The following is a 22,448-nucleotide window of genomic DNA, read 5'->3' on the forward strand; positions in this document are numbered from 1 at the left end:
AAAGCCTTCAGTGTTATAATAAAAAATAAAAAAAAAGGACCTGGCACTAACATTACTCACAAATCTTGCCAATTATCTCTCAAAAGTAAAACAATGAAACAGGGGGCTAATTTTAATGACCTCACGGTCCACTGTTTGAGCTGGCCCACAAGAAACCCTTCATGGACTTCAGGATGTTCACTAAAGCTGTTACATTCAAATTAGTTAGATTTTATGTAATGGCAGGATTATAACATAGAAACTCAGACAAAATCCCTATACTCAGCCAGGAATTGCCTTAGGAGGTCTTAAAGTCACATTTTCCATCTTCCCAAGTTCTGTCCCAGTAGAGCCTTGAATCAGTGCCAAACTGATCACATAGGTACAGGAAGAGCTCTTCTATCTAATTTCGGACTTCTGGGGATACTAGTAAATGTTCAGTCATACACACTGAGCTGTCCTAGGGTAAAGGAAATGCATTTTCAACCTTGAAATTCAATGGTATTCCCAGTGATGTCTCTGTCTTGACATGCTACAGTCGCAAGAAGAGTTTGATGAGACGGCTGGCTGTGATAGCCATACTGTTGCATAGCCTAAAGGGTGGCTTTGAGCTCTAAGAAACAGGGATTAACTACCGAGCTCTGCTTCTTTTTAATCTTTCATACCCAAGTTTATTTTGTGTTAGGCTTTGTTTTGACTCCTATTCCTTTGTAATGCCCTGGAATCCCCATTAGGGAGCCAGCCGTCTAGGATTCCCAAACGTAGCCCCCCTCTTTCGCCCACTTTGTAGACCCACTTGGCAGGGTGCCCGTCTTCGGTGGGATCTCTTATTTCTCTCACACAGCAAAACTCACAGTGAGACCCTTTCAGATGAGTCAAAATGGGCTTAGTGCTGATCAGCTAACCAAAAACTTGGACTCATTGTGCTCTGCACCAAGGGACTGCAAGACTGTCTGTTAACAACAATTTGGACTAGAGAACCCTTAGAGCCTCTCTTCAAGTAAGTCTTGCATATCAAGAAAGGCTGGATCAAGGCCTCATCCTTGCTCAAAGTTACAGACATTTGTTTCCTTCTTTTGGTGAAAAGACTTTCTGTTGTCCTTGAAGCAAAGAGAGACGAAATAGACTGTGGCTAAGATAATGTAATGACGAGACTCATCCTACAAGGCCAGTCAATCACACAACACCACTGTTTTCCTTGAAGGCCTGCTCAACAGAGAGCAGCTGTATAAATACATTAGACAGGATCCAGGCAGCTCCCAGTAAAAACAGAAACTGTTTCCTATAAATATATGGATAACTGGATAAATAAATCAAGAGATAGGCCTAAACTAAATAAATCTTTTGGAATATGCCAGAAACAAAGCGAGGATTGGAACATTTGTGAATGAAGGCAGACAGGCTGGTGTTGTGTTGCTGCACAGAGGCCTGAAGGGCCCGGTGCTGCAGAGTAGACCTCGTCTCTGCCCGTGAAGCCTCCAGCCAACTAGACTAAATTATTCTATTGTTTAAATGACATTCTCATGTAATGTCTTACTTGTGGCTCATCATATCTTGGTGGATGTGGCTGTTCAGAAGGCAGGCTTCCAATTTTTTATAAAATTTCAAAAACACCTACCACAACAACAGTCACAATCTATTTAATTGCTACCTAGAAGAGTCTGTCACACTCATAGGTCATCAACAGAGCAGGAATTTTGTCACAATCATCTTTAATGAAACTGGCACTCATCTTCCTCTCTCTGTTGGTGAGTACTTCTATTGATTGGCCTCTGATGAGGCTGCGGGGCAGTAGGCTGGTGCAGAAAATGGTGCGATACTGATTTGTTTACCCTATGTGGGCAGGGCAAATCCATATATCACGTGGACCAGACTGGAAAATACGGTTCAGAGCAGGCAGGAAGCCGGGGTAGCGTGTGCATGATCAGTGGCTGCCAGCTGTGGATTGCATGGGCATTGTCTCATCCAAAGCCCTTATGAATCAGCCACATTCAGGAAACATTGTGTTTTTCTGATGTTTTAAAGCAGAAAACGTGTCTTGCAGAGGTGGCACAGTCATACACAAGAATCAAAACATCTGAAATAACTCCATGGTGCCAAACATTTCATTTCTTGGAAATAAAAGATAGTAAATCAGAGATCTGCGTCAAGACCATTAGAGAATTTAAGAAAGGTCACAGTTTTCTAGCCTCTCAAAAGACGATAAAGGCAAAACTGTGTAGTTGTGTGCAGTGGCATTGTGGAGTGGTGGAAGCAAAGGCCTGCCTTTCATTTAATCACAAGCCAAAGTAGTCGGCATGAAAAACCTTCATTTGAAAAACATGAAACACTACCATTTTGTTGTGTTCTCTGTTGCTTTTGTTTAAATAAAGAAGATTAAGGCTTCTCAGAACTGTATCTGAAATGAAAGATGTTAAATCCTTTTGTTCTTGTACCTTTTCCAAATTAACAAAAAAATTCAAATACAGCCTTTCTCACTGAAGGCTTATTCACTGTCAAACAAACACACAGAAGGACATAATTTACTTGTTTTAAGCTGCACAGAACGGAGACACATTTCTCGTCAGATGTGTGTAAGGGTGGTGGCGTACTGTACTCACCACAGTGCTCAAGTCATGCTCCTTCATCAGCCTGAGGGAGTTCTGGTAGCAGGAGGTGAGGTCGTTTTCCTCGGTTTCGCTCACATGACCTCTGGCCACCGGGCCCACGGTGTGGATCACATCTATCAGAAGGGGAAGACACAAAAAGCTCCTTTCAGCACAGCCTACATGTAGCAAGGTTGCATGGTCGGTGGCATTTCTAGTAGGACTGTGTAGTGTACGGATAAGTACAATGCTGCCATGCAGCCAAACCAAAGTTTTGAGAATCTGCTAAATCATCATCAACATCATCACAAAATACGATTAAGTTTGTATTCAATGAGACAATGGGGACGGCATGAACAACCTGCAGCCTGAAATGAATGCATTTATTCAGTAAATGAAACGGCAGCTTAGATAGAAAATCAATTACAAGATTATTTTATGCCATCTCCTCAAATATTCATATCTCTCCCTGTACTCTCCTTCCCTTCGCACAGTGATGTCTTTACCTGTCAATCATGGGTCTCCTTGTCTGGCCTGGCCAGACTGAGGAATGCAGCCTCTTAATTGAATCATAGGAGTGATGACAGGAAAATAGGAGAATCTAAGCAGTGACTTGACAGAAACATAATCTTCCGCATTCTGCCTGACTACCCTTGGCCCTCTCGGCATTGGGCAGGACAGGTCAACAGCAATAAATAGAGAAGTAACTCTGCATCAGCCACGGAGCATTCCAGAAAGGTTCATCACAGGGGTTGCATTTACGCAGACGAACAGCAAAGTAGAACGTCATTTTATAAAAACTTTAAAAAAAGGTCTTCAAGGTTTGGATGAAATACCATGCCTTGTAAACCACAATTCACGAGGCCGTGATTTATGGATGTTTTTCTATTTTCTTCAAAAGTAGTATCAGAATGTACAGTATCTGTCTTTTATTTCATTCAGCAGTATTGGCTGGTGAATCTCAAATCATGGCCCATTAAATATAATTAAACTATGACTCATACATCTGAAATGTAACACATCGAGTCTTCAGTGTACTAAAATACTAAACCCTGTTAAAGTTTGAATACTGAGTAATCAGACATGGTTCAGGTGAGGGCATGAGAGGAAAACACAGCAGCCCCATGTGTTTTCTTACACCTAACCTCACCGTTTACTCATAATATTAAGCACTTAGCCTCACTTTCCCTTTGAATAAATGTAAGCAATTTTACCACTCTACTTGATCATAAATCATGTATAAATTAAATTTAGTTCTCAGTTGTATGTCTGGTTGCTTAATAGGTCAGGATGATAAAAATGCATGGGGAACCACTATTATCAAGTGGCTTTTACTGGTGTTTCTTAAGAGGTGAGACTTTGTGTTTGGGAGAGGTAAGACACAAGGCGATCCCCAGCTATGCTGAGGTTGGGCTGTAATGAGAATGGAGCTGTCTGCGGACGGATTGTCTTTTTCCAGAATAGCAGGCTGAAAATTGCACAGCACAATGTGGTTATAATGGGACACGTGGCAAGTTGTTTTTCGTGCATAATTCATGAAGTTCTTCACTACAAGAACGGCAACATGCCAATTAGAGTGTGGGCAAACGCCAAAAACCAGACTACTGGTGAACTCATGAAAATTTAAACAGTTCTTATCTCACCAATACTAACGTCTCCACTTGTGTCCTCAACACTTTGTCAAATAAATATTTATACAGCTGTGTTTCTGTAAGTTGAAAGATATATTTCACTTTGTAGCTATGGAGGGATATTACACGTAGGACAGTTAGTTAGAGAGCTCCAAAACACTCTGACAGCTGCTTCAGTATCTCTGTAAACAAATGAACTCTCTGCCACTTGGTTTTTGAAGAATATGGAGGTTTTTTTGTTGGGTTAGGGAAAAGGCACAGTAAATCTCTAAATTCCCCCACTCTAAATCCAATGATTATTTGCAATAATGTTCTACTGGCCATTAATCTGCTGTTAATTGTAGGAACCTTATTGAATCATAATTGTCTAAAGACTTCAGAGCTTGTATTTTAAATAGTCCTTCTGCATGGATACTTGAAAATGAACAGTAATTCATTCAATCATTTAAGTAATATTAATTAATAGAGGCATGTAATTAGCACATCAGCTGTGGGCAATTTAACCTTTAAGATAGTAAAGGTCAGGACTGCCTCCGTGCACGTAAAAATACTTTAATTTTCCAATGTGTTTGAAGACTCGGCCGTGATGTTTTTCAATACATAAATCATACAAATATGCTCTTTGCAATAAGAGTTTGAACTGCTTTGACAGATAATCCATCCAACATGGGATCATTTTTGTTCTTTTTCTCCTGGAAGAACCCTCAGCTTTTATCATGATTTGCATCCATTAGCTGACAGACACATTTGGATGTATCAGTGTTCCTGCGTTGCTCAGGAGCACATACTGACAAATATACCATTATCTTTGTGCAACCTTTGAACAAGAGGCACATAAATCTTTATCTTAGCAGGGTTGAAAAGATTACAAACAGCCCATCTGCACTTCAGCAGGTTAGGCTTGAATGCGGGGATGATAATGGGTGCAGAAAAACATCAATAGACATGTCCTGATGAAACACATTAAAATGATGCTTTAGTTTAGTATTTTAAAGGCAAATTAATAATTCAATATGAGACATTTTCAGATCTTCACATCAAAAGTCATGCTCTGTTGCCCTGACCTGTTCAAAGAAAAATATGGATTCACTTTTAAAGAATAAATAAATAAACATGCCAATTACAGGGAAATAAAAAGATAGTCATTTCAAAATGAACCTGTTAAGAAACAGACCATAACAACAGGGTTACAATGGACAGCCGGACGTGGTTCGCTCTGAGCATATAAAATAAGTCATTAAGGAATTCAACGGAACACTTCTTTATTACACAACAAAATCCCCGGTGCACACATCTCCTTCTAGACCCTCAGCATGCCAATTCCACCAGTAGTTAATGAGCTTCCATTCCCACCAATGTTTTTTTAAGCAGTTTTTTTCCACCCAATATCTCAACTGCATTTGTTCATTGTGGTCTCTTGCCTGGGGCTACAAGGTCAGTAACACAATTCAACCAGCAAAGACTGATGATTGCCATTCAAACCTTACTTTCTTTCCCCATGAGCCCATAGGCGCTGCAAAGAAAAACAACAACACACAAACAACCCTGTAGTTTTTGTTTTTCTGTTTATAAGAGTCAAAGGATAATTAGATGTTTGGTGTAAGGACCAAGTTGAATACAATAAAGACACTCATATTGACTGATATTGTCTATTGTGCTGTGATGATACTCTATCACTTTGTATTGTATTCTGCATTCTACAACCACCATGAGTGAAACAGTAACAATTTATTATCCTCTGCATATGTCTGGACGTGCATCCTCTGTTTCTGTCAGCATGGGCAGGTTCTCTACTGACTACAAACTGTCCTAACAGGGATGCAGAGGAGTCTGTGAAATTGTTGCTCGGTCGTTTCCATTCTAAATGGAGCAAATGTGTCACAGGGCATGCATTAAGCTTGCCAGTTCTAGACTTCTAATGTGACATGATTAGCACACATTTCTCCCATCAATTCTTGAAAGTCAACAAAAAAGCACTGAAATGGGGAAACATGTCGCAAGCTGTAGAGTCCACAGCCAATTTAATCTATTTATCTTTTTTGTTTAGTGCTATCGTGTTGTTAAGAAATCACAGCAGATATGCATTATAGGATACAATTATACTGAGGAGAATTTAGAATGCCTTTGTCTGAATACTCTCAGCACCCTCAGTGTGTGACTTATCTTGTCCTTTAGTTTGTTGGGGAGAGTGTCATGTTCCTGTGACAGCAGGGATCTTGGAGATTAATGGAAAAAGTATTAGGGGAAAATTGGACTTAAATGTTTACCCATCAGGTGCAGAGTACAATAATAACTGCAGAAGTGCAAGTGCAAAACATAATGTGCTTCTTAAATCAGACTGAGCATTATCTTTTTTAAAACCTTAAATAATTTGAATTCAGGAAGTGACATTGTTGTTCTCCAAACCCCACTACTGTGGAGAAGCTAGAAACCAGGACTATTTAAAAAGTGCTATTTCACATCACTTCACAATTTAACATGACAATGCCTGTATTTATACATTTTATCAGGATTGATAAAACAGCTTTTCATTGGCTTGTATGAAGCCGAATACATTTTGAATGATCAGTGACATTTAGCTATTTTCTCTGCTGGACATGTACAATTCCTGTTCAAACCAGCATCCAGACTGACACTGATGTTATAGAAAATACTAAAGGACACTATAGGATAAACAGTTGTGACGCGGAATTTTTTTTCATGCAGACCTATTCAGATGACAGACATATCTTGACATATTCCTCTAAATTGCATATGCTTTACTGTGTACTGTGCAGCTGCATTGCAAACATACATATCAAATGGGGCTCTATACCAGCACATTATTGATATTAAAAGGCTTATATAAGGAGCAGAATAATACAAAATAAATGGATGAATCCTGATGGAGACCTAGTGGCAGGTGATTTTCGGTAAGCCTGGCCTACTCGTGGAGGGACAGGACACGGAATGACCCCCACCACACCAACTTTGAAGCAAGTGTGTGAAGATCTGAGACAAGCCTACTAAAATATTCTTCAGCTGAATAACTACCAAAGGGACATGCTCGCTTCAAAGACGCCACTTTCTTAGCAACTAAAAAAATCTTTTGAAATATCCAGACTTCATTTAGAAGAGAAGTGCGGTACTATTTCAGAGAGGGACCAGCACTTCACAGCCTAATCAATCTTTCATTTTTACTTGCCTGCACTGACTTTGAGGCTGCTTTACCATTCCTCATAATAACAACTCTGAAAAGGCTGGAACAAGTTTACTGTAGTGGGACTGCTCCTGAATGGTCCCATTCTTGCCAACAACTGTTAGTACCAAAGAGATATGTGGATATGGGAGCCACATTTATATCTATCATGATTCACAAGAGCCAGCAGACAATAATCAGACCACTTTCGTGCAGCCCATGGCAATTATCCTCAACACTTAGGAATCAACAAAGCACATAATGACTTTGAGTCCATTAAGAAATTCAGCTAAAATTGAATTTAACGACAGACACTATTTTGTATGGAGAGTGGACTGTAGGCCTCGCAAGTATTATTAAGTGTCTCTGTAAATTTATATGACTGATGCTGAAAATCAGTCAGATCATCTAAAAGTCAAGAGGTACAGTAGCTCAGAGACCGTCTAACTCTCATTGTCGACGGCGGATCAGCACAATGAAAATGATGAAGTAATATAAATGAACTGTCAAATAGAGTTTCTTAATTAAGAAAAAAGTGATTTGCATAATAATATCATTAAAAGCAGGATCTCCCAGAATGCTGGGTCTATTATGAAAATTGTTCCTGAGGAAAGTGAAACAAAGCTGGCAATAACATGGGACTTCTTATATCAAGGAGAAGACGGTCGGTGATGTGCAACAACTGCCCGTCTTGTGTTATAAGACTTGATTTGGACAGACTTTACAGTGTAATGCATCAGAGTAAATTGAAGAGAGAAGATCAATAAAGTAACACAACACTTGCTGAAATCTCTCGTCTGTGTGGCATTATATATTGGATTTCTTTTGTTGTTTTTCCCCCCCAAAATAACGTAAACAAAACAAAAAGGAAAACAAGACACAGGAGTGCAGAAGAGGAGGATTCATTTAAAGGGCAATTCAACGGTGAAGCACACAGGGAAGAAAGCTAAGATATACAGCTCTCTATGGGTTGAAATGACAGGAGGCCAGCATAGAACGCATAAGATATGGACGTAGCCTCTGTGTATCACCCATAGGTTTCTAGACAGCTGTTGTGAAGCTCAAAGTGTCCGTACAGTTGTTATGAACAGAGATATCAGCTATAGTGAGCGTTTTTGTACCAGGCCATAAACATGTTTATTTCTGCTCTAAAGTTGTGCATTTTTAATATGGGGGGGTCTATGGGGATTAATTCGCTTTTAAAGACAGCCTTAAGTTGCCATTCGATGCTCTTAGCCCCAACCTCTGTTGCCTCAATCCTTCCATGGCACGTTTTTGATTTGATGCTTTTTTTTTTGCTCTCTGGCACCTTACATTCAAAGTATAAAAGAAATTCCCTTTGCAAATCAATTTAATTTCATTGGGAATTATAGAATGATCGGCGTAAATATCCATACTGCAGAATTAATTGTAGAATTTGCACTCAGTACAGTACATTTCTTTTAACTGTTAGCTACATGAAGGTACGACTTGAAGACATATCTACTAATATGTTATTATTTTCATCATCATGATTATGTGATAATCCCATATACTACAGTTCATTTCATACTCTTGTTAAACATTGTTGAGCAGTTCCAACCCGTCAAAATAAAGCATCAATCCTTAAACCTTTCTATACATGCTTGTTTTCATTAATGACTGCTTCCACACATCTAAACATGACAGCAAATAAGTGCCAGTCATTGTGAGCTGAGAGGCAACGTCTGTCTTTTGTCAGTCATGAAGCCATCTCTTCAAAGCTCTTCAACGGCCCATGAAGGGAAAAAAATTGAGAGATGGCATCTTGCTTAAAAGGGCTCTACATCGTTTCCCATGCCTTCATCTGTGCATGTAACTAACTGTCAGTGTGTCAGAGTGGTACACTGTATGTTGAGAGATTTGGAAGGTGAGGATCCACCTGTATAAACACAGGGGCTACAACGGTGGTATAGATTTACAGAGCAATTCTGCACACAGTGAAGGGTTTTCTTCCATGAGAAAAACTGAAAAATACAAGTTAGTATTATCAGTCAGTGAGAAAGAGTTGGGCGGGGTTGGTAACATTTTCTTCTACTATATTACGTAACTTAGATTTTAACCAGTGAAATGGTTGAGGGAGGTTTAAAAATAATTTCTGAAAATAAAAAAACTGAGAGAACTGCTTAAGTTGGGAGTTAAACATTACAATTCAATTTGACGATTGGGGAAGAATGTTGGTTCTTTGCCTTTAAGAGTGTGTATGTGGACAGTGTGTGTGTGTGTGTGTGTGTGTGTGTGTGTGTGTGTGTGTGTGTGTGTGTGTGTGTGTGTGTGTGTGTGTGTGTGTGTGTGTGTGTGTTGTGTGTTTGTGAGAGTGTGAGTCGGGGGTTTTGTTGGTGACAGAGTTGAAGTCTTGGCACTTAAAGCTGGTTAACACAACTCCCTGATTGTTCCATGGTGGCTACCTGTTAATAGATGTCAACATTAATAGGGTGAGTGTATTTGTATTCCTCATCTCCAGTGTACCTCAGTGAATGTATAGCTCCCTGTAAAAGGCAAACAACAACAGGTACCACTGTGCCAGTTCAGGTCAAACAGTACAGTATACAGTAGATGCCAGCCACTGCCACTCAAATTCTAATTCCATAATACCCACCAGAGTGACCATGTTTCCAGTAATTACGTGTATTTTGGTGTGATTGCTAGCCTGGACCCTCTCGGCACGCACACAGCTGTTCCCATGTTGGTCGCTGAGGATTACTAAATTAAGTGTGTACACCCACTCGGACACGGAACTGGCGTTGTCATGGTGACAGAGAGTGCAGAGTGATCCCCTAACGCTTGCTGAAGCTCCAGTCTGAGAGAGGGGGCTATTTGCAGACCTAGAATCATCTACCGCATGCCAAACAGATACAGTTGTAAGTGCATTAATATTCCCTTCTTTAAAAATGGATTAGGGGTGTCTTAGTGATTATTCATACTCTTGGCTTTCAAAGAGGTTGTCCGTTGTGAGTGTCACTGAGATGCTGTCACACTTAAACAGAGGGGCATAGAGCAACAAAGGAGCATCGTGCATACGTGCAATATCACAGAGCTGTTTCTGCTGATTATGACCCATAATTATTTAATAGGAGTTCATACAGAACAAGATAGATATAATTACGCTGATGTGTTTCATGCATGGAATCTACTGTATGTTATGTAAATAGTTACTTTTGATATGCAGGATGCTGAGGCCCCTTAAGTGACATTTTTTTCCATTGTAATAGTAGGTCACCCTTTGAGCGACTCAAGAAGCATGGCATTTTCATGAAGCACTGTTCAGCACTTCTCCACACTGTCAATCATTATGCCGGTGGGATTTTTCAATCTTCCAGTGTCACACTACAGACATGCACATACAGCACATGCGCATAAAGTACAGTACAATACAATCCCGGGCCGCCTTCAAATGTCAAGAAGCTCTCCGAGTGAAAGAAAAGACCACTTAATTGAAAAATCATCCCTCAGCTTGCTGGCACCCTTTTTAAATTTTTTTTTACTACTTTACTGTACTGGACCGAAGATGAGGTGGGTGTATGTGTGTGTGCGTGAAAAAGTATGCAGTGGCCTCATACTGAAGGACAAGAGCATTGTGACAATTGTTTTGCTTTACTCATGCTGTAAAAGTGTCCCTGGTAGAGTCTACTGGGACGACAGGCCCAGAGTACAGACAGAGGGAGCAAGTCACTGAGCAGCACCGCCAGCTGTTTCCACTGTGCCGGGCTTTCTATAACATTCCTCTCAGCTTGAATGAGCTGCCAGGTGACACTGCTCTCAACAGTGTTCGCTAGCTCTGCTGCTTGCTCTTTTTCCAGGTTTTCAAAGCATCCCCTGAATGTTTTGAATAAAATGGGAATATGAAGGTTGCTCTTGCCATGCAGGTAGCAAGACTGGCGCTGTACAAAAACGAATCTCACACACCAGCAATTTGTAGACGTCAAGAGCACACCGACACAACACTGTTTGAAGTGCAGCAATGGCGCAAGGTATCAAGTGAAATTGCATGTGTAAAATTGGGGTGCATGCGGGAAAGATCCACACGAAAGACACACACAACACCCAAAGCACATGATCTAAAATTGTAATATTAGAAGAGAATGAAAGGATGATAACTGACATACAATCATAGCTTCAATCAATTGTCAGTGCGCAATTGGATATGTAGTCAATTTTACCTATACTGTCACAGCAACAACATCCATGGTGTCTCACTCACTCTGCACCCACAGGTATCAATTTGTTTGTAGCGTCTCCGCAGGCATGGCATGGCTGTGTGGTGATGCAGCTCAGAACCAGCATGCAGTGACACTGTTGTGTGTTAGAGGTAGCAGACCCTGCTGGGTCAACCACATTCATGTTGTGAGGAAAATTTTGAAACATGGAACCCCTTAGAAACACCTTTGAGAGATGCTGTTTAAGATTCAGATGTGGTTGGAAAACTGCAGGCAAGTCGTAGTAAATTTGAAATTCAACAGGCGGACATAATCATACACAATCACATACGGTAGGGATCAACAACATGTATTGTTCACTTGCCGGTTCCCCAGCAGAAAGGAGCCCTGTTATGGCGGAGCTTTAAAAGCAACCTGGCTCTGCTTGCTTTGTATTAAATGTACAAAACAAACCACATACAGCGTGAGTATAGCCTTTCATCTCTGCCACTGAACATTAGGCTGTGATGTTGTTACCTGCCTCCAACTGCATCTCATCATTTCTTTGATTCGGGCTTGAACGGCCGGGGAAGTACATCCTAATTCTACGGGAGTCTGTGCAAGCAGCACGGTCCTTGAGCTGGTGAGTTGGGCTTCATGAATCTTTCAAATGTCAACAAGGTTTAACACACACACACACACACACACACACACACACACACACACACACACACACACACACACACACACACACACACACACACACACACACACACACACACACACACACACACACACACACACACACACACACACACACAGTTGTGGAGGCACAGCTGCAGGGAGACTGAAAATGATGTGGTCTTCACAGATGCTATTACCCGTCATTTCAATTAAGACATATGCACCCGAAGTGGATTTGATGGAGAAAGACACTGCGGGTGGAGAGATTAAGCACGCTCTCATTTCGGCAACATGTGCCACACGCTCCCCAAATTATCCTAATGACATTAATTACAAAGGCGCATTCAAGTCTGTTTTTGTGTAAGTAAGGGTGAGGAAATGGGAATAAATAGTATGGTGTGGCACTATAGTATTCACCCTCACCAGCTGACATGGGACCAGCGTACCATCGAACTAAATTCTTCTCCTGCAAAGCCATGAAGTCACATAAACATATATACATATATACATAATCTTCTCAACGTTGTGCTAATTAATACACTCAGCATTTTCACCATATTTGCTTTTCAAAACCAAGTGTTTGCACTAAAACTACGTTTGTTTGTTCATAAATGTAAAATGGAGCTAAAAATTACCAAAATGATCCATTAGCTTTGTCTTTGTGCTTTCAACTTTGTCAGCTGCTATGATCCCGTTTTCTTCTAAAACACTTGATAAAGTGGGTCGCTTTATATTATAGCCTGAAGCAAATAAATATTTTTGTTAATCAGATAATAACTTTTGACCTTCTGCTCTTTCAAATAAATGAAAAACTCCACAATCTTGGCATGTGTAGACCTAAGTGTGGCCCTGCAGCACTGAGAAGGAGGACACGTTTTTCTCTCTCTCTCTCTCTCTCTTATTTTGGGAGTTCAAAGTAATATGATAATGCCACAAGGCCTTTGAAATCTTGTTACTACATATCAAAAAAATTGTCAGACAGTTGCTAACATGCTGACATTCACGAGACTGCAATAAGAAAAAACTGCAGGGGGCTGCATCATTTCATGCTGAAAGAGCTGCTCACTCCCTGGGGCTGGACTGAGCCCTGTCTTATGTGAATGTGAAATGGATATTTAATCTTGCCATGCTCCGGAAAGTACTTGTGCATGTTCTTTGTATAAATAACAATGCTTTTTATACTTATTGGTTTTGTGTGAATCAACAGAGACAGGAGAATGAAACATTACAGTTATGTTTGCTCTCTTGTGTAATTCATTTATTGGTCGATTCATTTATTCATAGATTTTGGAACCATAAAAATCTGAGAATCATTACCCTCAATTCAACTCCTTGTATTGTGGAAAAAGTGTTCTTTTTACACTAAAAATACTCCAAAGTGTGGATAAAATGGAAGTAGTGGGAAGTGACCCTCTGAAGCAACTTTTGTGCCCTTTACCTACTCTCTGCATTTTGTCTGGCATGGGTGACCTTTAAGCTAAAGTTAAACTTTCCTGATCCATGAGTTTGCGAAGGTCTGCGAAGGTCTGCGTGCCATGAACTTAGTCATCAAAGCGTGTACGTGAATGCTCCGTGTGGACATCTGCGTACTGCCAATCTGTTGTGACCTTGCAGACATGTCTGTATTGCTACTATGCTTCAATACGGGATAGCCTAGCAATTAAGTGCACCTGTGTTGAATGTTTCCATAAAGCAGATAGTATAGACAAAACAACTATACCTCTGTGCAGTCCGCAGCGATCCGAGTACGCCTCCGTTTGGGAGAATATCTGAGGCTTTAGCTTCCTCTCAGCCCAAAGCTCCACCAAGTAGACAGCCCACTTATCAACTCCTTCCACATCCAGGGTGCCACTCATTACTCATGTATTCATAGCCTGTGCAGTTTAATTACAAGACTAATCACAACAAACTATCTCCTTCAATACTGAACCAGCTGCCTGGGTAATGTGGGCCTGAGGGATTCAATGCGGCTAATCTGTTCGACGTTAGCTGTTCTCTTTCAGATTACCACTGCAGCTACATAGTACTTTGTACATATTATCTCATTTTGACAAACAATTCCACAACACTTTAGGAGAAGCAAAACCATTCAAGCATTTTCAGAGAGGTGATATGTTGTCTATCCCTGGTTTATTAATACATTTTCACAGAATTGGTGCATTTACAGGGACCAGCAAAAACCAGAAGAAAACAATGCTAACATAGGTATGAAAACATTGCAAATGGGGCTGGGTTTAAAGCTTGGGCTCTTCTTGCAGGAAAGCAACGAGGCAAACCATCAAGCCACAATGCCAGCCTGCCAAAATAGCAGCATTCAGAAAAAATGTTATATCTTTTTCTGCATCACCTGTGGGCACTTTGCTAGTACACAGTCTGACCTCCCTGAAATGACAGCAGAATGACTACAGCAGTCCTATTTTTCTAGGGGACTTCAGCCAGTGGAACTGGGGTATGGCCCCATTACTGTTCTATGTGTGAGGGCCACGGGAGCAGGCTCTTATCTGTGCCTGTTTCAGGTACCTCCACAGGAAAAAAAGCTGTGACAGGGACCCATCCAGCCAGTGCAGTCTCCCAGGGCCAGAGTCGTATGAGATACTCTACTACAGCTTTAAAACTTGCCCATCAGTGTGAGGAAGCACTTCTGTGAGATGGCCCCATCGAAATAAATAGAGGTCAATCTCACACTCCTCTTTCTCTCAGCCCTTCCCTCCAAACGCCCAGGGAGACAGTTTCAGGGCCCCATGTGGATGAAGACGAACTGTGACCAGACTCCTCCAGGGAGGGAGACTCGACAAAAAGAATGCACCTACCTAGCAGTGGTACACCTGCCACATAATCCTTCAAAGGACAGGGAACACACATACACAGTGTGCAGCTTGTGCGACACGACCAAAAGCTATAAGAAACATACTCCTATGGGAATACATTACTCAAAGTACAACACATGGCCACATGGCGCAGAACAGATCAAACACGTTGGAATACAGTTGAAGTTACCACACGGTGAGTACACGTGTACTGGGTGCTGATGCTTTGGATTGATGGTATAGTAAATCTCATTAGGGGCTGTGTTGGAGCAATTCTCCTTCCTTTTAGTCTTTGCCTCTGTCAATCTCTCCTACTCTCTTTCAGTCCAATTCTTGCTGTAAATCCCTGTATCTGTCTCACAGCGGTGTTGTAAATGAAATCTGTTGAACTGCTGAATTTAGCAAAGGTTTATGTCTAGAAAGTCATTCGTAGCGTCGGTCGGCTCCCCACCTGCTCTAGCGCAATTCATGTGCATTTATCATACATGCAGCCATTTCTGCACTGAAGGCTGTGCCACGCTGTGCATACGCTCACTTTGTTACCCCCGACAGAAATGCCTCACCAGGGAAAAGCCTTTAGTGGAGCACATATAAACTCTTGCCTTTTAGTAGCATGGGAAATGCTGGAACACATGCATTTATTGGGTCTGTTTCTGAGCGCTATACTAAACTCAAGAGTTTGACCTTGCCACTGCTTTACACAGGCTTTTCAAAAATGCTGAGGTAACCGTTTCAAACAATGGATAATTAATGTTCTTTTTCCTTGTTCCTAGGAGTGGTTTAGATATCTGGTCATGTCATCAGACAGGGTACATTAACAAATGCAAAAAAATGACTATTACATAATACAAAAAGGGAGTTTGGGTGGGCAGTTTAGATGTTAAAAGGAAACATTTGCTGGAGTGGTCTCATCTTTGGTGAAGAGAAGCGGAGCAGCACCCTTCCAGCTCCACTACAGCCATCAGATACTGAAAGCAAACACGAGATAACAGAGTGACGCTACGTCTCTCAGCAGGTCTGCATTAATGCTACTAATGGCACAGTGCACTTTAGGGTGAGCTTTCGATGACACAGGCTGATGTTTTCATATGTTCAACAACCACGGGAGGCCCCATTTAGCTAGTTCAAACACAAGTACCGTGAGCAGTGTTGGCCCCGAGTGCAGCAGCATGATGGACGGGAGGCTATCCCTGCTCCCTCCCCAAAGCCCCCATAATTCATAGCAGTCCAGCCTTTTGCACAACAGTCTCTTGTTCTTCAGAGTATTTTGGCAATCAGAGCCACATGCTGCGTGCACATTTATCTTACTTTCACAAAAATGTGGGCCTAATGAGATAATTTGGGGTACAATGCTAGATTGACATGGCAGAAGAGCTTCAATGTGTGGTCTCTACACAAGCAGAGTGTGGGTCAGGGGTATGAGAACTTCTTAGTTGTGTGCGATAAATGGCCCAGGCTGGCTCTTCCAGCTGATGCACTCACTGAAGAGCAAGAGAAATTACCCTGGGACCTTTTGTGCTGTATGGAAGACACAGTGGGACTATGGGGAAATGTTTTTTTACTTCCAAGTTGCACAAGGTGAGCTGAGCAATCAGCCATCAGCTAGACCCCAGTTTAAGAAATAATTTAAGCCTGGAGCCTGGAGCACACAGGCAGGTCTCCCTTTCTGCCAGATCCCACAGATGCCTACTACTACCACACTGACTTTTAAAATATGCCTCACCATCTGATTTCAGTTTTTAGCCTGACATAAGGAGCTGCCAATAGAAAGATGTCCAGAAAAAAAGAAAAGAGAAAAGAGGGATCCTGTACACTCACAAAAGTATACAGTTATACATAGAAGTAACGCTTTTCTCATCCAGGGAAAAATCAATTGAGATTGATGTTATCAAAAACTTTGCCTCCAAACGGTACCATAGAAGTTTATAAACATTTGCTTTTCATGTATCAGAGAACAGTCGAACAAACACTGTTTTGCCATTCAGGTATGTCTGGGCGTTCAGACCGTGCGGAACAGAAGGCCTGTAAAAGTCAAGAGGATTCTCTTTTAGCACAGAGGCAACAAATAAAAACAACCTCTTAAATCCACCCCCAAAGCAGCCAAAAAACACACAGACACATCAGCCAGATAGCACTTCTTCAAAGTAAACCCGCTCTGGATATGAAATGAACTGATGAAGAGCAGGTGAAAAACATTGCACACATCAGTGCTGCCGCTCAGACGGAGCTGAAAATAGTTCTCCTCACCTGACTGGAGAGACAGAACAAATCTAAGGGATGGACAGCAATTCTAGGCAGCTGTCGGTCTGCCTGTACACTTCAGGATAAATAATAGAAACAGATGAGTTTTACACTCCAAAGCCCCAGAGCAGAACATTATGTAACTCAGTAAAAGATGATGCAAGTAAGATATGGATGTGTTTATAACTTCATTAAACTCTAAGAGTTACTGCCAGTGTAAATTGTCAGTGGGGTATTTGAAGCATATCCCTCACGCTGTCAAAGCATCTGTACCTGCAGTACCTTCTATAGCAGTGTTTACTCACTATCTTGGCTTCATCAGGTTTTATTATGGAACAGCACGTTGTATTTAGTGATGAGAATCCACGGCTGCTAGTATTTTAAAGGGACATTTCACACCAATATCAAAGATACATATATTTCCTCTTACCTGTAGTGATATTTATCAATGTAGATAGTTTTGGTGTGAGTGCCTAGTTTTGAAGATATCAGCCATAGAGATGTCGGCCTTCTCTCCGATATAAATAATAATGGCACTTGGCTTGTGGTGCTCAAAGCGCCTAAAATATACATTCAAAACACTCGACAGCAATGTCTCTCTCCTGACAAGGTTACTCATAATAATCTACAGACCTTATTGTGAGCAGTTTGATTAGACAAAATGTTTCTTTCTAACGAACACCACCAACAGTATCGCCACCCAGAAGGAAGCGTGCATCTACTCATCAACCAGACATGACAGCAAGAGATGTAAAAATTCAAGATGCACCAATCCATCTACTGCCTATCCAAACTGGCTGTTTATTTTAATGTGGTTGCATCAACTTGCAAGCTATTCAGTCTTTTATATTTGGCAAAGGAAAATTAAAAGGCTATCATAATGTATTCGAATGGTATCCCGTAAAAATTACATTTTCAGCGCGAAACTTCAATAAATACATTTGTTTGAAGGAGATATTTTGAGAGAAATATAAAATAAATACTAGAGAGGGATTTTTTCCTAACACTAATGTTAGCTCTAAGCAGCTTATAATACATAATCAAATTTTTCATCATAACAAGTATTTAAATAAAAATACAACATCTCATCTCATCTCATCTCATTTTCGTCCGCTTATCCGGGGTCGGGTCGCGGGGGGAGCAGCTCAAGCAGGGGGCCCCAGACTTCCCTTTCCCGGGCCACATTGACCAACTCTGACGGGGGGATCCCGAGGCGTTCCCAGGCCAGTGTTGAGATATAATCTCTCCACCTAGTCCTGGGTCTTCCCCGAGGTCTCCTCCCCACTGGACGTGCCTGAAACACCTCCCAAGGAAGGCGCCCAGTGGGCATCCTTGCCAGATGCCCGAACCACCTCAGCTGACTCCTTTCTAAGTAAAGGAGCAGCGGCTCTAATCCGAGTTCCTCACGGATGGCTGAGCTTCTCACCCTATCCCTAAGGGAGACGCCAGCCACCCTTCTGAGAAAACTCATCTCGGCCGCTTGTACCCGCGATCTCGTCCTTTCGGTCATCACCCAGCCCTCATGACCATAGGTGAGGATAGGAACGAAGATCGACCGGTAGATCGAGAGCTTTGCCTTGCGGCTCAGCTCTCTTTTCGTTACAACGGTGCGGTAAAGCGAACGCAATACCGCCCCCGCTGCTCCGATTCTCCGGCCAATCTCACGCTCCATAGTACCCTCACTCGCGAACAAGACCCCGAGGTACTTGAACTCCTTCACTTGGGCTAAGGACTCATTTCCTACCCGGAGTAAGCAATCCATCGGTTTCCTGCTAAGAGTCATGGCCTCAGATTTAGCGGTGCTGATCCTCATCCCAGCCGCTTCACACTCGGCCGCCAGCCGATCCAGTGAGTGCTGAAGGTCACAGGCCGATGATCCAATGAGGACCACATCATCTGCAAAAAGCAGTGACGAGATCCTCAGACCACCGAACTGCAACCCCTCCCCACCACGACTACGCCTCGATATCCTGTCCATGTATATCACAAACAGGATTGGTGACAAGGCGCAGCCCTGGCGGAGACCAGCACCCACTGAGAACGAAACTGACTGGCTGCCGAGGACGCGAACACAGCTCTCGCTTTGGGAGTACAGGGATTGGATGGCCCTGAGGATAGACCCCCTTACCCCATACTCCCGCAGCACCTCCCACAGTTTCTCCCGGGGACCCGGTCATACGCCTTCTCCAGATCCACAAAACACATGTAGACCGGATGGGCATACTCCCAGGCCCCCTCCAGGATCCTTGCGAGAGTGAAGAGCTGGTCCGTAGTTCCACGTCCGGGGCGAAAACCGCATTGTTCCTCTTCAATCTGAGGTTCGACGATCGGCCGAACCCTCCTTTCCAGCACCTTGGAGTAGACTTTACCAGGGAGGCTGAGAAGTGTGATACCCCGATAATTGGCACACACTCTCTGGTCCCCTTTTTGAACAGGGGAACCACCACCCCGGTTTGCCACTCCTTTGGCACTGTACCCGAGTCCCACGCGATGTTGAATAGGCGTGTCAACCATGACAGCCCCTCAACACCCAGAGCCTTTAGCATTTCTGGCTGGATCTCATCAATCCCTGGGGCTTTGCCACTGCGGAGATGTTTGACTACCTCAGTGACCTCCACCAGGGAAATTGACGACGAAACACCATCAACCTCGAGCTCTGCCTCCAACATAGAGGGCGTGTTATTCGGATTCAGGAGTTCCTCAAAGTGTTCCTTCCAACGTCCGACGACCTCCTCAGTTGAGGTCAACAGAGTCCCATCCTTACTGTACACAGCTTGGATGGTTCCCCGTTTCCCCCTCCTGAGGTGCCGGATAGTCTTCCAGAAACACTTTGGTGCCGACCGAAAGTCCTTCTCCATGGCCTCTCCGAACTTCTCCCACACCCGCTGCTTCGCCTCCGACACGGCAGCAGCTGCAGCCCTTCGGGCCTGTCGGTACCCTGCAACCGAGTCAGGAGTCCTCCAGGATATCATATCCCGGAAGGCCTCCTTCTTCAATCGGACGGCTTCCCTGACCACCGGTGTCCACCACGGTGTCCGAGGGTTACCGCCCCTTGAGGAGCCTAAGACCCTGAGGCCACAGCTAGCCACCGCAGCTTCAGCAATGGAGGCTTTGAACACCGCCCACTCCGGCTCAATGCCCCCAACCTCCACAGGAATGCAACATGTATTTCCTAATCATTTGAGTTGTGTGTTTTATGCAAATAACCACCAAAGATGAAAATAACAAAAGCCATTTCAACAGTTTACACTGACTTCAGGACAGCTGAACTTAGTTTTCGGGATGGTGGTGAAAGTTTGGAGCCTTTCTCTCTTTAGAGGTTGATAGAAAGAAAATCAGAATGGGCAGGTCAGACTTTTAAAAAAACTGAATTCGGAATCGGTAAAGAAAACAGCAATTGATGTATCTCTTGTAAATATTAATGGCGCCCTCCTCGGCTTAGCTGTAACCTTAGGTCGCTCCATGGTGCTTGGTGAGCTAGCAGTATTGAGTACAGATGCAGGCGTCTTTCTGTGCAGTGATATAGTTGGCAGTTGCAGACCAGAAGAGAGAAAAAAGTTCCTACATGAAACTGCTCACAACCTCATTATTTCTAGAGACAATACTGATTCATTTTTCAAACGATTTTTCAATGGAGCTTTAAGAACGACATTCAAAGTGCCATAACAGTTGAGAGAAGGCAGACCTCTCTACGGCTGATATCTCCAACAGTCGGCAACTCCCACTAATCTAGATTAATAAATAGCAAGGTAAGCTGCATTTTTGTATTTGGTGTCAACTATGTTTTTAAGGGCTAGCTCAATGTTTGCATAATAACAAAAACACTTGTAATAATAACAGCTCTATCTATACAGAACCTTTCTGTGATTGAAAGGAAAAATAAAGACTAAATGTAGATCAAATCAAAAAATAAAATAAACAAGTTAAAATCATTTAAAACAAGTACAACCAATACCATATGTTAAGAGAAGGGCATAAGATTAAAGTTGGGGCCTGCCAGAGGATCCTAGGCAGCATTCAGGCTCATTGGGATTTAGCAGATCACCGATGTAGTCAGCAGGCAGACCACACAATGCCTTAAAAACGAGTTGTAAAATCATAAAATCAATTTGAAAACTTTAAGGTTTCCAGTGACAGATTGGTGTGATGTGGTTCCTTCCTTTTAAACATGTTAAAAGCCTGGCAGCAGCATTTTGTATAAGTTGCGGCCTTTGGATGTTTTGCCTGCTTAGACCAGAGTAAAGTGTGTTGCAATAGTAAAATCCGGAGGAGTAAAAGCATGGATGACCTTTGGTCGATCTGTAAATAAAGCAGACCTCCAAAGAGACATGCAGATGGTGTTAAAACGAGCCTATTCCACACGCTTTGAATACTGTGGAAGTTGGCCTAAGGCACTTTGATAGCAATACAGAGTATGTGTGACACTCTATTGTCTTAAAAAAACATAAACAATAAAGATAAAACCGCATGCTTGCGGCAACCTTCATTGTTCAGCATAGAAGCAGATGCAGAGGCTGTTTCCTTGTTTCAGCCACCTTCCTAATCACAGTTAATACTGCAGATATGTGCATCAAGACAAATAGTACATGTCAATGTATACCTGCTTAGCATTAAACTGCTAGGACCACCTCACACTGATTACCATGTTGTCCCAGTAACAGTGGCCACAGAAATCATAGTCTGCCAACATACAGCTAATAATGGGATTCATACCTCATGTGGATTGCAGCACAATACAGCATAATCATTCATATAGAATTGCATTGTGCTGTAAAGATGCAAATGTAAACATGTTAATGCATATATTGTACATTATTATGAATTATATGTTTAGTGCCTGATAAAGTATACAATCAGATGAGAAATTACAGCCCTATGAGGATCTTATCTTATTGGTTGTTTCCAAAATACTGTTCCTCTGAGTCACTTGATCAAAGACTTCTTCTTCTGCTCTGGCAGTGACATCATGTGCAAACAGTGAGTGCTGCAGTGGGTGTGTGTTGGCGTTTGGGAATGTGCGTGAGTGAGTCTCTGTAAAAAGAAAAGACTGGAGGCAGGGGCCTTCTCCCATGTTGAGACTTGGATGAAAATTTTGTGCGAATACAGCAAAAAGCCTGTGACAGCGTGCTTAATTATTTTTGGCTGTAGCAGGCCCTGCCACTGCCTGGTGGTGCCCAGCAGTGCCTGCC

The 22,448-nt window shown here is 42.3% G+C and overlaps 1 protein-coding gene across 4 annotated transcripts in view; it reads right to left on the reverse strand.

Annotated features, from left to right (window-relative positions):
* Positions 1-22,448, reverse strand: part of macrod2 (mono-ADP ribosylhydrolase 2) — a 389,097-nt gene that overhangs the window by 116,096 nt on the left and 250,553 nt on the right. For all 4 annotated transcript variants that reach the window (XM_054599883.1, XM_054599882.1, XM_054599881.1 and 1 more), the window contains exon 6: positions 2,580-2,701. In XM_054599883.1, coding sequence (XP_054455858.1) covers positions 2,580-2,701 — 122 coding nt within the window. The remainder of the gene's footprint in view (positions 1-2,579; positions 2,702-22,448) is intronic.

Source organism: Anoplopoma fimbria, chromosome 6, assembly GCF_027596085.1.
Source record: "Anoplopoma fimbria isolate UVic2021 breed Golden Eagle Sablefish chromosome 6, Afim_UVic_2022, whole genome shotgun sequence".
NCBI classification, from domain to species: Eukaryota; Metazoa; Chordata; class Actinopteri; order Perciformes; family Anoplopomatidae; genus Anoplopoma; species Anoplopoma fimbria.